The 16,273-nt window shown below is 39.2% G+C and overlaps 1 protein-coding gene across 3 annotated transcripts; it reads left to right on the forward strand.

Annotated features, from left to right (window-relative positions):
• Positions 1 to 412: 412 nt before the first annotated feature.
• MS4A3 (membrane spanning 4-domains A3) lies at positions 413 to 14,897 on the forward strand. 3 transcript variants are annotated; one of them, XM_003826352.6, is made up of 7 exons: positions 413 to 488; positions 4,871 to 5,041; positions 6,193 to 6,327; positions 7,964 to 8,020; positions 10,651 to 10,809; positions 13,256 to 13,357; positions 13,886 to 14,897. In XM_003826352.6, exons 2-7 carry the CDS (start codon positions 4,886 to 4,888, stop codon positions 13,913 to 13,915), a joined length of 639 nt encoding a protein of 212 aa, XP_003826400.4. In that variant the 5' UTR covers positions 413 to 488; positions 4,871 to 4,885; the 3' UTR covers positions 13,916 to 14,897. The 3 variants fall into 3 exon arrangements, with proteins under 3 accessions (XP_003826400.4, XP_008950031.4, XP_057155139.1); XM_008951783.5 differs by lacking the exon at positions 6,193 to 6,327; XM_057299156.2 differs by lacking the exons at positions 4,871 to 5,041; positions 6,193 to 6,327.
• The last annotated feature ends 1,376 nt before the right edge of the window (positions 14,898 to 16,273 follow it).

Genomic DNA, 16,273 nt, shown 5'->3' on the forward strand with positions numbered 1-16,273 from the left:
GCTGGCACATCATGTAAAATAAGTGCCTGAGTGACCACCTCCCTCCTCCAGATGCTTCTCTTACAGTGTGACTTTGTCTCTTCTTGCTATGCACCTAACACTGTTCTACCTCCAACCCACAACCTCTTCCCACTTGTCTACCCATATTTGTTGCTTGTGTTTCCTGTTCCAGCAATGTGTTAAGCAACATCTGAAAGCCAGAAGACAGTTATCCCTCACACCAGTTTCCTAATCATTACTAAGCCCTGGGGAAACACAATGGATCAGCGAGGCCCCAAATGCAGATGTGATTAGCACACTGGTCAGTCAGCCCGCAAAACACTTTCACCAAGTCCTCTAAAGTGTTGCATAAGGCAAAGATAACGTTAAGTCTGTGGAGGCTTCCGTTATCAGGAAAAGATGCTGTAGTGATCTTTTCTGAGTGTCTCCTACTTGCGACAAGGTGGACTTGGGAGGAAAGCCGTCTGCCAAAGCCTGAAGCCTCCAAGGTATAGATTCCCTCTCCATAGACATTCCCCTTTCTTTTATATCTTTTGTTAAAATGCCTCCCAGTGGACTACTGGGGATGTCTGCAAAGGTCTCTGTTTGGTTGCTATGTAGAGGTTTGGAACATTTAACTGTGAACATGGCTTGTCTTTAGGATGTGATGATTCCTTTGGAGCCATGATAAAAAGTGTTAGACATAATAATACAGCAATTTCTTTGGGAAAATGTGGGTATGGATACACACACATGCACACGCACCTCTGAGGTACATTAAATCCCACTGGCTGCACCTGAGTTTGTCTGCCAGCTCTGATAATGAGGGGTGGTCTCGATATGCCTGAAGTATGGGGTCTGCAAAGTGCATTTTAGCATAGCTCAGGGGACAGTGGAGTGTAATGATAGCTTGAGGTTCTGATTTTTAGCTTCTCAAATTGCTGGCTGTGTGGGCTTGGGAAAGCTACTTAACTTCTTTGTTCCTCAGCTTCTTCATCTGTTAGATGGAAAGGATCATAGCAGTAGTACCCATTCATCTGATGTTGTGAGAACTAAATTAGTAAACATGGATAAAGCCCTTAGAACAAATGCCTGCCACATACTAAGAGCTGGAGAGATGAACTTAACTGGCAGTTTCCTAGAAAATCTACATTTCTCTGATTTTGTGTGTGTGTGTGTGAGAGAGAGAGAGAGAGAGACAGAGTCTCACTCTGTCACCCAGGCTGGAGTGCAATGGCACGATTTCGGCTCACTGCAGACTCCGCCTCATGGGTTCAAACAATTCTCCTGCCTCAGCCTCCTGAGTAGCTGGGATTACAAGCGCGTGCTGTCACAACCAGCTAATTTTATGTGTTTTTAGTAGAAACAGGGTTTCACCATGTTAGCGAGGATGATCTCAATCTCCTGACCTCGAGATCCTCCCGCCTCTGCCTCCCAAAGTGCTGGGATTACAGGCATGAGCCACTGCACCCGGACCATTTCTCTGATTTTTTAAAAAATAAATAACTGATTTAACCAAATTTTAGAAAACATAGTTTGTTTCACCTGGAGGCTGAAAATTCTACCTGATTATTTTGATTATTTGAAACAAATCAAGTTAAATAATATGGTTAGATATTTGCTCTCTTCAGAAATGCTCTTGGAGTTTCTTGAGATGAGAGGCTCCAGTGCTTGCAGAGGTATTTTCCATCATCATTTATCAGGATGCCTACCTTGGGCTGGACCAAAAGTCTGGTTACTGATTGAACATGTGTGTTAACTGAGTGCTTGCCATCTGATGATTCTGAGCTAGGCACTGGAGTTGCAGTGATGAGTAGACAACGAGGTAACAGACAAGTATCCAGGCAATTAAAGCTCAGGCTGATTAAGTGGTATGAGAAGGAAAGTTGAGGAAATTTTGAGAGCAACCCAAAGGGGTGCATGCTTCTTCCAGAGTTGGCCAGGACTAAAAACAGCGTCCTGGAAGTATGACATGTGGGCTGAAAATCAGTCTGGAAGGGCCGGGCGCATTGACTCACGCCTGTAATCCCAGCACTTTGGGAGGCTGAGGTGGGTGGATCACCTAGGTCAAGAGTTCGAGACCAGCCTGGCCAACATGGTAAAACCCCATCTCTACTAAAAGTACAAAAATTAGCTGGGTGTGGTGGTGCACGCCTGTAATCCCAGCTACTTGGGAGGCTGAGGCAGGATAATAGCTTGAACCCAGGAGGCGGAGGTTGCAGTGAGCTGAGATCGGGCCTCTGCACTCCTGGGAGACAGAGCAAAGCTCCAACTCAAAAAAAAAAAATTCAGTCTGGAAGGAGAGCAGAAATTATCCAGGTGAAGCTTGAGGGGACTTGTCTTTCAGGAATGGGGGATAGCACAGAGGATTGAAGACATTTGAGGGCTTAGAACTTCTGAAGGAAGACAAATCAAGAAAATAAGGCTGGATGGAGTTTTGAGATAGGGATGGGTGAGGGGTGAGGCGGGAGACGTAGGCGAGAAATTATCTGGTCATAAAGCAGCAACATTCTCCATATTGCATGCATCTTAGTTCATTAGATATTTAATCCAAAATACACACAAATTTCCCAGTGGATAAATTTGAAGTCTTGGCTTTTTGGCTATTCTTATTTATACTTTTTGCAGATAATTACGTTAGGAACTCATTCACATAGAGTTTGCTTTAAGCTTTATTGATCTTCCCTCACTCTTGGGTTCTGTGCAGTGTTGAACACGGGAGGTTAAGGGTTCCTTGTCATTTCACATTTATCCATACTTAAATACATACAGAATGTAATTTAATCTTGGCATGAAAATCAATGTTGGTAGGAAACTTTGATGAAGAGTATTGGTAGCAAAATTTTATGACATTTATAATAAATGTTTTATCAGTATTGGTAGAGAATTTTATGAACTTTTATAGCAATTCCCAGTGTAATAATAAAACATGGCTTGACTCTCACTTTAAGTCAATGCTTAGTAAATTTGTCATCACACTTAAATGAGGGTCATACACACCCCCAGAGTAGAGTATCAGAAAGGTAAACATCCTGAAAGTGGCGTGTATTTAGCTTGACAAAAAATTAAGTTATTAGAAAAATGGATCTAGTATATAATTTGTAACAAAGAGTAGAAATTAAGATACTATACTTTCTTTTTCAATAAAAAGCTTTTATTTTAGGTTTACGGGTACATGTACAGGTTCGTTATATAGGTAAATTTGTGCCACAGGGGTGTGTTGTGCAGATTGTCACCCAGGTACTAAGCCTAGTACCCAATAGTTATTTTTCCCGATCTCCTCCCTCCTCTCTCTGATAATCTCCAGTTGTTTTGTTCCCCTCTATGTGTCCATTTGTTCTTAGCATTTAGCTCCCACTTATAAGTGAGAATATGTGGTATTTGGTTTTCTGTTCCTGTATTAGCTTTCTAAGGATAATGGCTTCTACTTCATCCATGTTCCTGCAAAAGACATGATCTCATTCCTTTTTATGGCTGCATAGTATTCCACAGTGTGTATGTACCACATTTTCTTCATCCAGTCTACAAATGATGGACATTTAGGTTGATTCTATGTCTTTGCTATTGTGAATAGTGCTGCAATGAACATTCACGTGCATGTGTTTTATGGTAGAATGATTTATATTAAGATCTTATTCTTAACCCAATCGATAGTTATGGCAGAATACAGCATCATTTTATGTGTTTGTTTATGGTTCATCTCATGCCATCTCCCTCATCAGTTATAAAAGCATATAAGCATTTTACAACTATTTTGTGTAGGAGGGTACTATGAATTAGGAAGTTATCTTGCCCAACATTCAGAAGTCCAATGTAAGCATTCTGTGTGTACTTTAGTGATACATATTTTTTAGCTATAATGATTGAGGTGGTTGTTTTGTGACCCTTATATATATACAAACTTGAAGTCCTTTTTGTCAGAAGGCAGAGTATAAGTTAAAAGCTGATACCACCTGTTCACAGGTTGAGAATTCCATACATTATCAAAGTCAACTCTCGCAATGTTAATATAAAATTAAAATATTCCCATTTTTACAGAAGTGAAAACTGAGGTTCCCACTACAAGGTCATGCAACTAGTAAGTGATGAAATCTGGATTTGAATTGGAATCTTCCATAGTGCTTAAACTCTGAAAACTGAGGTTCCCATTACAAGGTCATGCAACTAGTAAATGATGAAATCTGGATTTGAATTTGGATCTTCCATAGTGCTTAAACTCTACCATGCTATGTTGGTACTCAGAAAGACGTCTTCTATATAGTGCTATATAATGTGGTGATTTGAAAAATATTGGACCTTAGAGTAGAATGTTTTTAGTAAAATCTGAAATGATTTATAAGCCATATGAGTTTGGGTAAGTTTCTCAGTCTCTCTATACCTCAATTTTTTTCATCTGTGAAACGGGAATAATAATAATATTATAACAGGATTAAGTATATTAATACATTCACAGCATCCAGACAGTGCTTGGCATATAGTAATAAGTACTAAATAAATGACACCTACTATTATTACTGGAATGTGACTAAAGCCATTATTCTTATAAAGAGACCACTGCTCAGAGAAACCATATGTCTGGTTGCCCTTGACTGACTTGAAGAAAGGCAGGGACTATATATCAGTGCATGCAAAATGATAAAGAAATTGCTCTTTACCATTCCAAAGTTAAGTGAAGCACCAAGGCCTACTACAATGACCCGATGATGTCTACTACTCCAAGGCAAGACAGAATTGAATATTGTACAAACTCTGTTACTCTGCCCTGGTGTCCCATTTGTGGAGAGTCATTGTAATGTATGGACAGAATTGAACCCTTCTGTAACACTCAAAATTTTAGTAGCTAGTGGAAAAAGGGAAAGCATGAAGCCTTTGGATTTCTTTTCTATCACAGCCATAAACAACCCCAATGGCCTCCCACGAAGTTGATAATGCAGAGCTGGGGTCAGCCTCTGCCCATGGTACCCCAGGCAGTGAGGCGGGACCAGATGAGCTGAATACTTCTGTCCACCAGCCCATAGATGGATCACCAGATTATCAGAAAGCAAAATTACAAGTTCTTGGGGTAAGTCAGCCTTAGTTTAAACACTGATTTAAGAGGGTAGAAAATAAATACAGTTGACCTGTGAATAATGTGTGTTTGAACTGTGAGGATTCCCTTACATGTGGATTTCTTCCACCTCTGTTTGCCATCCCGAGACAGCAAGAACAACCCCTGCTCTCCCTCTTCTTCCTCAGTCTATTCAACGTGAAGAGGATGAGGATGAAGACCTTTATGATAATCTACTTCCACTTAATGAATAGTAAATACATTTTCTCTTTCTTATGATTTCCTTAATGTTTTTAGTTTCTCTAGCTTATTGTATATAATATGTCACATACAAAATATGTGATAATCGACTGTTTATATTAATAGTAAGACTTCTGGTCAACAGTAGGCTATTAGTAGTTAAGTTTTTGGGAAGTCATAAGTTTTACGTGGATTTACCACCGTGAAGGGGTGGGCATTCCAAACCCCAGTGTTGTTCAAGAGCCAACTGTATCATGTAGAAAACCTTGCTTATGCTGAGAAGGAGGAAATTCTGAGTTATTTATCACTGACTTAATAATGATTGGAGAAAAGACAGGGACTTCTTATAGATCTGGGGAGCAGAAATGCAAAGGCATTTTCTCATGGTAGAAAACATCAAACCTTGGAGAACAGATTCCAAGACCCTTCATTTTTTGTTTTGTGCCTTTTGACCAGTCATTTGAGGAGGCTGAGCTCTATGAAGCTTATATTCTATATTTTAAATTTAAAAATTGGGTTGAGAGAAGGGTTAAAAATTGGGTTGAGAGAAAGGCTGAGTAGGATATGGCTTATCCTCTGTCTGCCTTCATCATATTATGATGCAAAAGCATGCTGGGAAGAGACTTTGACTCCATCTACCTTACCAATCATGTCTGTTTTACTCTCCTGCCACTTTCTGAGAGGAGTTCGTGAGAATGAACAGAAATGTGGGGGAGAGGTGAAGACGAAATGCTGCCACTGGAATTGGTGTGGATAGTGTGGAATAAAAAACTCTTTCAGATAAGCTCTTGTTCTGTTAATTTAGGCTTGACACTTTAACCATTTCAAGCACCGACATCTCCTTTCTGAGGAAAATTAAAATGGCCTGTTTTCAGTGTCCACTTTAGTATATGACTGTTATGCCTTTTCCCCCTTTCTTCTTTCAGGCCATCCAGATCCTGAATGCAGCAATGATTCTGGCTTTGGGTGTCTTTCTGGGTTCCTTGCAATACCTGTACCACGTCCAAAAGCACTTTTTCTTCACCTTCTACACAGGCTACCCGATTTGGGGTGCTGTGTTTGTGAGTATTCATACTCCCCTGGCTGTATGTTATTTCTTAGATACCACTGCTGGAGATGTGTTTGATGACAAAAATATTGTTTGTAGGTTATTGGAAGGTTGCATGCTGTGGTTTTGATTCACAATTCTTGATATAAACAATTAGAGACAATAAACTCTTTTTTATTTTTTAATTTAATCAATTACTTAATTAATTTATTTTTTGAGACAAGGTCTCGATCTGCCATCCAGGCTGGAGTGCAGTGGCATGATCTCTGCCCACTGAAACCCTCTGCCTCCCCAGTTCAAGTGATTCTCTTGCCTCAGTCTCCTGAGTGGCTGGGATTACAGGCATGCACCACCATGCCCAGCTAATTTTTGTTTTTGTATTTTTAGTAGAGACAGGGATTCACCATGTTTTCCAGGATGGTCTCAAACTCCTGACCACAAGTGGTCCTCCCAGCTTGGCCTCCCAAAATGCTGGAATTGCCAGGCATGAGCCCTGATGCCAGGCCAAAAATCTCTTTCTGATTAAGAGAAACCACATTTGCCAAGTACAAATGAAGTCCTAAAAATTATCTTATATATAACTATGTGTTACATTTATAGATACTTAAAAAATTGAATGAAAAATGGGTATTGATGAATTGCCTTGTGGTACAGCAGAGAGTCCTGGCTTGAGAGTTAAGAAATTTGTCTGCTGATTACTGTCTGAAAGTCAGAAGAATCATTTCCATTATCTGGGTCAACATTCAATCAGAAGAAATAGGGGTGATTTTAAAATGTATTCATTCAGCTTTGATTATTTATTACTTCCCTGATGGTTCATTTTTAAAAAGTGAATGATATGTTTGTTGGCCATTTGTATATCTTCTTTTGAGAATTGTCTATTCATGTCCTTAGCCCATTTTTTGATGGGATTGTTTGTTTATTTCTTGGTGATTTGTTTGGGTTCATTGCAGATTCTGGATATTAGTCCTTTGTTAGATGTATAGATTGTGAAGATTTTCTCCCACTCTATGGGTTGTCTGTTTACTCTGCTGACTGTTCCTTTTGCCGTGCAAAAGCTCCTTAGTTTAATTAGGTCCCAGCTATTTATCTTTGATTTTATTGCATTTGTTTTTGGCTTCTTCGTCATTAAATCCTTGCATAAGCCATTAGCCTAAGTGAAGTAACTCAGGAGTGGAAAATCAAACATCATATGTTCTCACTTATAAGCGGGAGCTAAGCTATGAGGATGCAAAGGCATAAGAATGACACAATGGACTTTGGGGACTCAGGGGGAAAGGTGGGAAGGAGGTGAGGGATAAAAGGCTACAAATTGTGTGCAGTGTATACGGTTTGGGTGATGGGTGCACCATAATCTCACAAATTACCACTAAAGAACTTATCCATGTAACCAAACACCACCTGTTCCCCAATAACGTATGGAAATAAAAAAATTTAAAAAAATAAAATGAATAAAACTAATTGCATGGAAAGACAAAATAAATAAATAAAGTGAGCAGCATCAAGTACAATTCTGTGTCCTAGGATGTGAATTTAAAAAGGAGGTTTGTATGACTATTGCTGGATATCTGCTAATTGAGGGAGGACCAAGAAGAAAATGGTTGAGACTTAATATTCCTTTATCTGTTTTACTTCCTATTTTCAAACAGTTCTGTAGTTCAGGAATCTTGTCTGTTGTAGCAGGGATAAAACCCACAAGAGCATGGGTAAGTAGCACTTCCTCTTTTTCTATGATCAGAGGAGTAGAAATATATTATTCATAAACAGTAGGACAGTAAGTGTCCACGAATACAACTGAGACACTGAGTATCATTTAATGCACAAAAAATTAGTTTTCTTAACGTATTCAGATGGTAGGTCAGCAGAAGATCACATACATTGTGAGGATGCATTCCTGGGATGCTTGCTCTTAATACTGGTGAACTTGAAGCTTAGAAAAAGTCTTCTTGATTTTTATGTGTTGTCCAGTTTGACCAATTCTAATCATTTGGAAGTAAGAACTCCCACCACTAACTAGTTTGACAACTGAAAGTCCAAACTTCTATTCTAAACAACTGCTAAGTCTCTATGATGTGTTCTTAGTGAGTCACGTAGCCACTGATACTCCACTTTCCTACTCCATTCATTCACTTTCCTTCCTCCATGGATAGCTATTTTACCATTTTATTGTATCCTCAAACACCAATCCCACTTCTGTCATCCCTACTCTCTGCTGATGATTTTTCTGTCTCTTCTGAGAAAACTGAAGCCATTAGAAGAGAATTTTCAGACCTCCACTACTAATGGACTAGATCTGTACCAATGTATTTTTTTCTTCTAGCCTCTTACCATAGGAAAATTTTGTGATTTTCTTTAAAGCTGATCTCCCTACTTGACTATAAGATTCCATTCTTTTTTCCCCACATAAGTGCATCACTTTAATTTGTGTCTCTCTGCTATATATATATTTTTCGAGTCTCATTTTGTCACCCAGATGGGAGTGCAGTGGTGTGGTCACAGCTCACTACAGCCTCCACCTTCCAGGGCTCATGCAATCCTCCCACCTCAGCCTCTCACATAGCTGGGACTACAGGTGTGTGCCACCATCCCAGGCTAATTTTTGTCTTTTTTTTTTTTTTTTTTTTTTTTGTAGAGACAGGATCTTGCCATGTTGCCCAGGCTGGTCTCAAAATCTTGGGCTCAAGCAGTCCTCCTGCCTCAGCCTCCCAAAAGGCTGGGGTTACAGGTGTGAGTTACCTTGCCCCATCTCTAATCAGCATGTAAACATCCAGTTACTGTTCTCAACTTAAAAACAAAACAAAACAAGAAAACCTTGACATTATTTCTCCCTGCTAGGGACAGGCACAATTTGTATTTTCCTTCTGTAGCTAAACTCCTTCAAAGGAATCATCATGTTCTTTCTCTGATTTCCATCTACCGGTTTGAATCAAACCCACTTCAATAAGACTTTATTTTATTCCCTACTATCCTTCTGTAACTGCTGTCTTTAAGATCACTGAAAACTTCCACCCTGCTAAAACAACGGTCAACTCTTGATCCTCATCTAACTTAAGCTATGAGTAGCATTTAGCATAGTTAGTCTCCCACTCCTCCTTCCAGGAATTTCCTCACTTGGCTTCCAGCATACATTGCTTGGCTGGTTTTCCTCCCATCTTTTGCTTTCTCCATCTCAGTCTCCTTTCCTGGTTCCTCTCCTTGTCTCTGACCTTTTAATGTTCTGGTGCCCCAGAGCTGAATTCTTTGCCACCTGCTCTTCTCAATCTATACGTACTTATTCTGTGATCTCACACATTCTTATGACTTCAAGTAATATCTGTATGCCCACAACCCTGAAATAAGTATTTCCAGCCCAGGTGTCTCTCCTGATCATCAGACTGGCATGTAAAGATCCAAAGCTCAACTCCCAGTCTTCTTCCTCAAACCTTCTCCTCATGTCAGCTGATGGGAATGTCATCCTTCCAGATTCCCAGACCAAACACCTTAGAATAACCCAGAGTCTTCTTTCTTTCACAATCCTGAATCCTATTTATCAGCAAATAATGTTGGCTCTACTTTCAAGCTATTATTATATCCAGTTTTGACCTTTTCTTATCTTTCTATTGATGACATTTCATCCAATCCACCTTGTCTCTCCTAATTGGGCTTCTAGCTTTTATCATTGAACTTCTCTTTGCCTTGCTAGAAACAGTGATCCCTTGAAACCATAAAGCCAAGTATATCATTTATTTGCTCCAAATCCTTCATTGGCTTTGTATTTTTCTTAGAGTTAGAAACAAGTTCCTTTTCATGATCTGCAGAGCCCTACATGATTTGGCTCTCTGTTAACTTTCCTTCTTCTTCATTTCCTAGTATTGACTATGTGCCTCCAACGCCCTTGACCCCTTTGCTGCCCCAGAAGATTCTGGCCTCAGGATTTTGAGTGTTTCCCTAATTGCAAGGATATTCCCCCAGATATCCTCCTGGCTGGCACCCACAGCTCTTTCATGCCTCTCCCCAGTGTCATTTCTATTTAATATCATGAACCCCCACTCCTCTCTTTGGATTCCCAGATTCTCCTTATCCCATTCTGTTAGCCCCTAGTACTTAATCACTTTCAAAAATATTATGTAATTTACCTATAGTATGTTTACTTTTTTCTTTGTTTTTATTGCTAGAATATAAGCTCCATGGAGGGTGGGGGACAGAAATCTTTCTTTGGTCATCGATGTTAGCCTCGCATCTAGGATATCAATGGGTGTGTAAACAATATTCAATCAATGTTTGTTTCAATGAATTGTTGCCAAAGGAATGAAGTATGTGCTGCATATATTAATTGAAAATTCTTATTCTTTTTTAGATAGAGAACAGTTTTGGAATGAACATTGCCAGTGCTACAATTGCACTAGTGGGGACTGCTTTTCTCTCACTAAATTTAGCAGTTAATATCCAGTCATTAAGGAGTTGTCAGTCTTCAGAGTCACCGGACCTATGCAATTACACGGGCTCCATATCAAATGTATGTTTCTGAAAAATATGTATAAGTATAAAATATTTCAAACAATCCAGGATGTACAGAAAAATAATATATCAGGTACCAATGTGCCATAATTTGAATCTTTTTTTTTTTTTTTGAGACGGAGTCTTGCTCTGTCGCCCAGGCTGGAGTACAGTGGAGTGATCTCGGCTCACTGCAAGATCCGCCCTCCTGGGTTCACAGCATTCTCCTGCCTCAGCCTCCCGAGTAGCTGGGACTACAGGCGGCCACCACCATGCCAGCTAATTTTTTGTATTTTTTTAGTAGAGACGGGGTTTTACTGTGTTAACCAGGATGGTCTTGATCTCCTGACTTCGTGACCCGCCCGCCTCGGCCTCCCAAAGTGCTGGGATAAGGGGCGTGAGCCACCACGCCCATCCCATAATTTGAATCTTGGGTCTGTCGCCTATTTGCTTTATAATGAAGGGCAAATTAGATAATCCCTTGAATTTTCTCATTTTTGAAATGAGGATAACAATAGTACCCGTCTCATAGGATTGATGTGAGTATTTAAAAAGTTAACATATGATAAGCAATTAAAACAAGGCTTAGCATATCATGATACACAATTATTATTACCACAACTACTACTATTACACTCCCCAGAGAGATTTTTTTTAAAGTTTCATTTCACCGGGCACGGTGGCTCACGCCTGTAATCCCAGCACTTTGGGAGGCCGAGGCGGGCGGATCACGAGGTCGAGAGATCGAGACCACCCTGGCCAACATGGTGAAACCCCGTCTCTACTAAAAATACAAAAAAAAAAAAATTAGCCGGGCATGGTGGCAGGCGCCTGTAATCCCAGCTACTTGGGAGGCTGAGGCAGGAGAATCACTTGAACCCGGGAGGCAGAGGTTGCGGTGAGCCGAGATTGCGCCATTGCACTCCAGCCTGGGCAAAAAGAGTGAAACTGTCTCAAAAAATAAAAAAATGAAAACATAAAGTTTCATTTCATATCTCCTTGCTTAATAAAACAAACTTGAGAGATTTACAACTTTCTCTGCAATCTGGAATGTTCAAATAATGACTTGAAGTTTTGAAGGACTGCACTTTAGAATGAAATGAGCATGGTGTTTTCAAAGGAAAGCTCTTTAATAACCTTACCTTTTTTTTTTTTTTTTTTTTTGAGACGGAATCTTGCTCTGTCGCCCAGGCTGGAGTGCAGTGGCGCCATCTCGGCTCACTGCAAGCTCCGCCTCCTGGGTTCACACCATTCTCCTGCCTCAGCCTCCCGAGTAGCTGGGACTACAGGCGCCCGCCACCACACCCGGCTAATTATTTGTATTTTTAGTAGAGACGGGGTTTCACTGTGTTAGCCAGGATGGTCTCGATCTCCTGACCTCGTGATCTGCCCGCCTCTGCCTCCCAAAGTGCTGGGATTACAGGCATGAGCCACCGCGCCCGGCCAACCTTACCAATTTTTTAAAAATTTGTGTTCAGGTACTCTACCTCTTCTGAAGTCTACTTAGAAATTAATATTTTCCTTTGGAATTATCCATTTCATCCCAGCGATCGATGAACTGCTAATTACAGACTCACTCCTAAGCTTCCTGTTTTTATTATTATTATTATACTTGAAGTTCTAGGGTACATGTGCACAACGTTCAGGTTTGTTATATATGTATACATGTGTCGTGTTTGTTTGCTGCATCCATTAACATGTCATTTACATTAGGTATTTCTGTTAATGCTATCCCTCCCCCAGCCCCCCACCCCACGACAGGCCCTGGTGTGTGATGTTCCCCGCCTTGCGTCCAAGTGTTCTCATTGTTCAGTTCCCACCTATGGGTGAGACACTACTTATGGAAGTTTGTGTTCTCATTTTCTTTATTACATTTTTAATGATCTAAATTTATATTTGTCAGAGCCTGATTTTTCTGTGAATTTGGAGGTATTTTTCCTCCAGGGATATATTGTATTGGTTGCTTCTAGGTGCCTCAGTAACAATAGTAGAATCATTAGCCCAACAATTTTATTTTTTGTTTATATTAGCTCAGTGTTTTAGTTTCTAGGGATAATGTAAATGCCTAAACTCCTATGAAGTGCTATTAATGAAATTGTGGAAGGGCCATTTTTGTTCATTTTTCTAAACTGCCTACTCCTCTCCTTAGTTTACTACTATTCGGATTGGAAGATGTTAGTGATAATGTCAGAATTTTGTTTCTACAGCTTCTTCCCCCTGTAGCTACTTCACATGCGTTGACATAGAAATGTGACACATCTTTCTCATTAGAGAAAATGTTTTCATGCTTTTAGATTGAGATACTATCTCTTCTACAGTGTTATATGTGTCTCTGTCTTTAATTTATGGTTCACTTTGTTCCACTTTACGGGAGGGAGATGTTGTAGTCTGGTTTCCTGCTGACATTTTTTTTTTTACCTCTGGATGTTGCCACTGGGTTTGATATAAGGCATCATATCCCCTAGGGCATGGTGTCTCTACTGCTGATTCTCACCTCGCTGGAATTATGCGTAACCATCTCTGCCATAGCCATGTGGTGCAGTGCAAACTGCTGTAATTCAAGAGAGGTGAGATTTTTCAAATGATTAATCATTCACATGGTCTCAAAGCCTCCCTGTAGGGTTTGAAGTTGTTTCTGATGCTTAGAAATAAACCTTTATATGGTAATGATTTGTGGAGTTCCTGGAATTAGAGATTGTATGAATGTTAGAGATGGAATGAAGGGTAGAAAAGAATTTGGATGTGAACATGCAAGAGGAAATACTGTACTTGATATATAAGAGCATACTTTCTTATACAGCTGTAATTAAGTTTTATTATTTTCTTATAACTTGTAACTTTCTACTTGTATGACCTAGGAAAAATTAATAATTCTTTCTACATTTTAGATATATTAACTGTAAAATGAAAATAATATTTTCATTCTCTTCTAATGTTTGTTGTGAGTACTGTGTATATAATCTTTATGGCATTTGGCACAGTAAACATCAATGAATGGATTTTATTGTTGATGATTATGATGATAACAGGAAGGGATGGGAGGAGAAGGAGATAATGATCCTGTTCTTGGACATTAATGTTGTTTTATTTTCTAGGAAATTTCCTCACCTCCCAATTCTGTGTAATCAAGAATACCTCCTTATGAAAATAATTCTGAGAGCATGAATATTTGACCTTAAATCTCCAGTGACTCAGAGCTTCACCCACAAACTCAGGAGAACATGAGCCTGTTCGTAAAGCTCAATCCTTCTATCATGGCACCAATCACAAGAACCTTGGACGTTTGACTGACTCTATCCTTTCTCTCCTAACTATAAATCCTATTTGTGTGTCGTGGGTATGGAAGGACAGATATATTTCTTTAGGCATTCTTGGATATCTGTAACTTCTGTGATCATTACTCCAAAGTTGTTTCCAGAAATTGGTTCTATTTCTTCTTATCCACCTACTCCATTGCTTTATGAGGTTTAAGGAAGGAAGGCGGTATAATCCCTATTCAATATATTTTTTCTAAAATCCAACTTCTGACCGCCCAGTAGGAAGAAAAATGAGACATTTTTTCCATTACAGAGAAATGCTTCTTGACTTTAACATCAGCATTATAAAAAGTGTCAAATAAAAAATTACCATCATTATCATTAAAATAAATTTTCACTGTATTTGAGATGGGAGGGTTAAGGCTCAGGGATTTTATTTCAGTGAACTGCTGGAACTCACACATGCCCTGATATGTAAATGATGATTTATGTTGGTGAGTCTGAGAGCAAGCCCAAATGTGTTCTTCAAAGGACAATGGGAAACTGTAAAGTAGAGAACTAAAGAATAAGGCCTTTAGAATCTGACACATCTGGGTTCAAATTCTGAAACTGTCACTTATTACCTGTATGAACATGGGCAAATTATCTAATCTCTCTGATCTATTTTTCCTCATCTGTAAAATAGATGTAATAATAACAACTACTTTGTCAGTTGCTCTGAGGGTTAAATGAAAATAAAAAGAAAATGTGAAACAGCACCACAGGTACTTGATAATGATGTTGCTGTTGTTGTTGGTCTTGCTGTTGCTGGTGAAAGCTAAGGTGGGATTGTGGTCAGATGTGCTGGAGAGATACAGTGGAAAACTTACTTACACTTCCATTGTGGCTCCTCGTATAACCTCCAACAACTCCAATAGCCATCTTTTCAAGGTGGCAATGTGGCGTGAAAACTTCCCTCAGTTCCTCGTTTATAAATCTGCTAAAGCACTTATATTTCCTATTCATAAATATCCAAGAAAAATAAAATTTATGAATAAGAAATATAAGCACTTATTGTGTCCATAAATTTATACCAATAATTTATTCTTAGTTACGTGTATATCGTATGTGCAAAGGTTCTTTTCTAACACTTGTTGCCTACTTATATAATAATTATTTCTTTATTTTTTAATCCATTCTGCAGCGGGATAATTAAGGAACCAGAGAGACTGAGGGGTTGAGGAGGAATTATTTAATTATTTAGGTGCACCGACCCAGTCGGATTAACATCCAAAGGACTGAGCCCCAAACAAAGAGTCCGGTTACCTTTTAAGCATTTTGTGAGGCGGGCGAAGATCTGTGCAGGGGGAAGCATATTACAGAAGTGAGAAACAAAGACAGTTATTCAATTAAGACATGTATTACAGTATTTCTTATTTTTTCAAGGAAAAACATGTTTTACAACTTGAGTTTATCTGCCTAGTGACCTTGCACCTGCACAGCTAGAGAAATAGGGTCTTCACAATGCCTGGGAAAGGGAGAGATAAGGCTCACTAGCCACAGAAAAACAAGCAGTTAATTTTAAAGGACTCCAGCTCTTTCTCTTCTTCAGGGGGAATTGGGTTTCTCTTACATACAACCGAGCTTTTGCTTACACATTCTTTAATTTCTTTTAATTCCTGTTCTAATTCAACAATCATTTAGGGAGGGCCTACAGTGTGTCACGTATTGTGCTAAGAGCTTGGCATATAATAGAGAATGATGCAAAATCTCCGCTCTTAAGTTGCTTGTAGTGGGAGATACAGACCCCTAGAAACACACAAGGGCTCTCATAGGAAGAGTATAGGAATCTTGAGAAGCACATAGGACGAGCTTCTAACCCAGATTAGAAGACATGTCAGTGATAATTTTTTAGAACACTTTTCTTCTCAACTGAGTTCTTAAAGATAACTGAGCGTTAACATGATGGAAGGCAAATGGAAGAAAAGAGGATACATTAAAAGCCTTTAAGTTAGAAAAAATTTTGAATATTCAAAGAATAAACTAGAGACTTTAGTGGGTCTAACTTCAGTGTATAATGGGCAGATGGAAAAATAAAAGTTTGGAGAGAGGTGTACATCACAAGAGATTATAAAATGACAGCACTGTGAGTTTTTTTTTATTTTTTTATTTTTTATTTATTATTTATTTATTTTTTAATTGATCATTCTTGGGTGTTTCTCGCAGAGGGGGATTTGGCAGGGTCAC

This window comes from Pan paniscus, chromosome 9 (assembly GCF_029289425.2).
Source record: "Pan paniscus chromosome 9, NHGRI_mPanPan1-v2.0_pri, whole genome shotgun sequence".
Taxonomy (NCBI): Eukaryota; Metazoa; Chordata; class Mammalia; order Primates; family Hominidae; genus Pan; species Pan paniscus.

Bases quoted from the DNA above. Each gene is read 5' to 3' on its own strand.
- MS4A3 (XM_003826352.6), top strand. From the start codon at position 4,886: ATGGCCTCCCACGAAGTTGATAATGCAGAGCTGGGGTCAGCCTCTGCC. The intron at 5,042-6,192 runs GTAAGTCAGCCT...TTCTTCTTTCAG, and splicing joins CAAAATTACAAGTTCTTGGG to GCCATCCAGATCCTGAATGC. The intron at 6,328-7,963 runs GTGAGTATTCAT...ATTTTCAAACAG, and splicing joins CGATTTGGGGTGCTGTGTTT to TTCTGTAGTTCAGGAATCTT.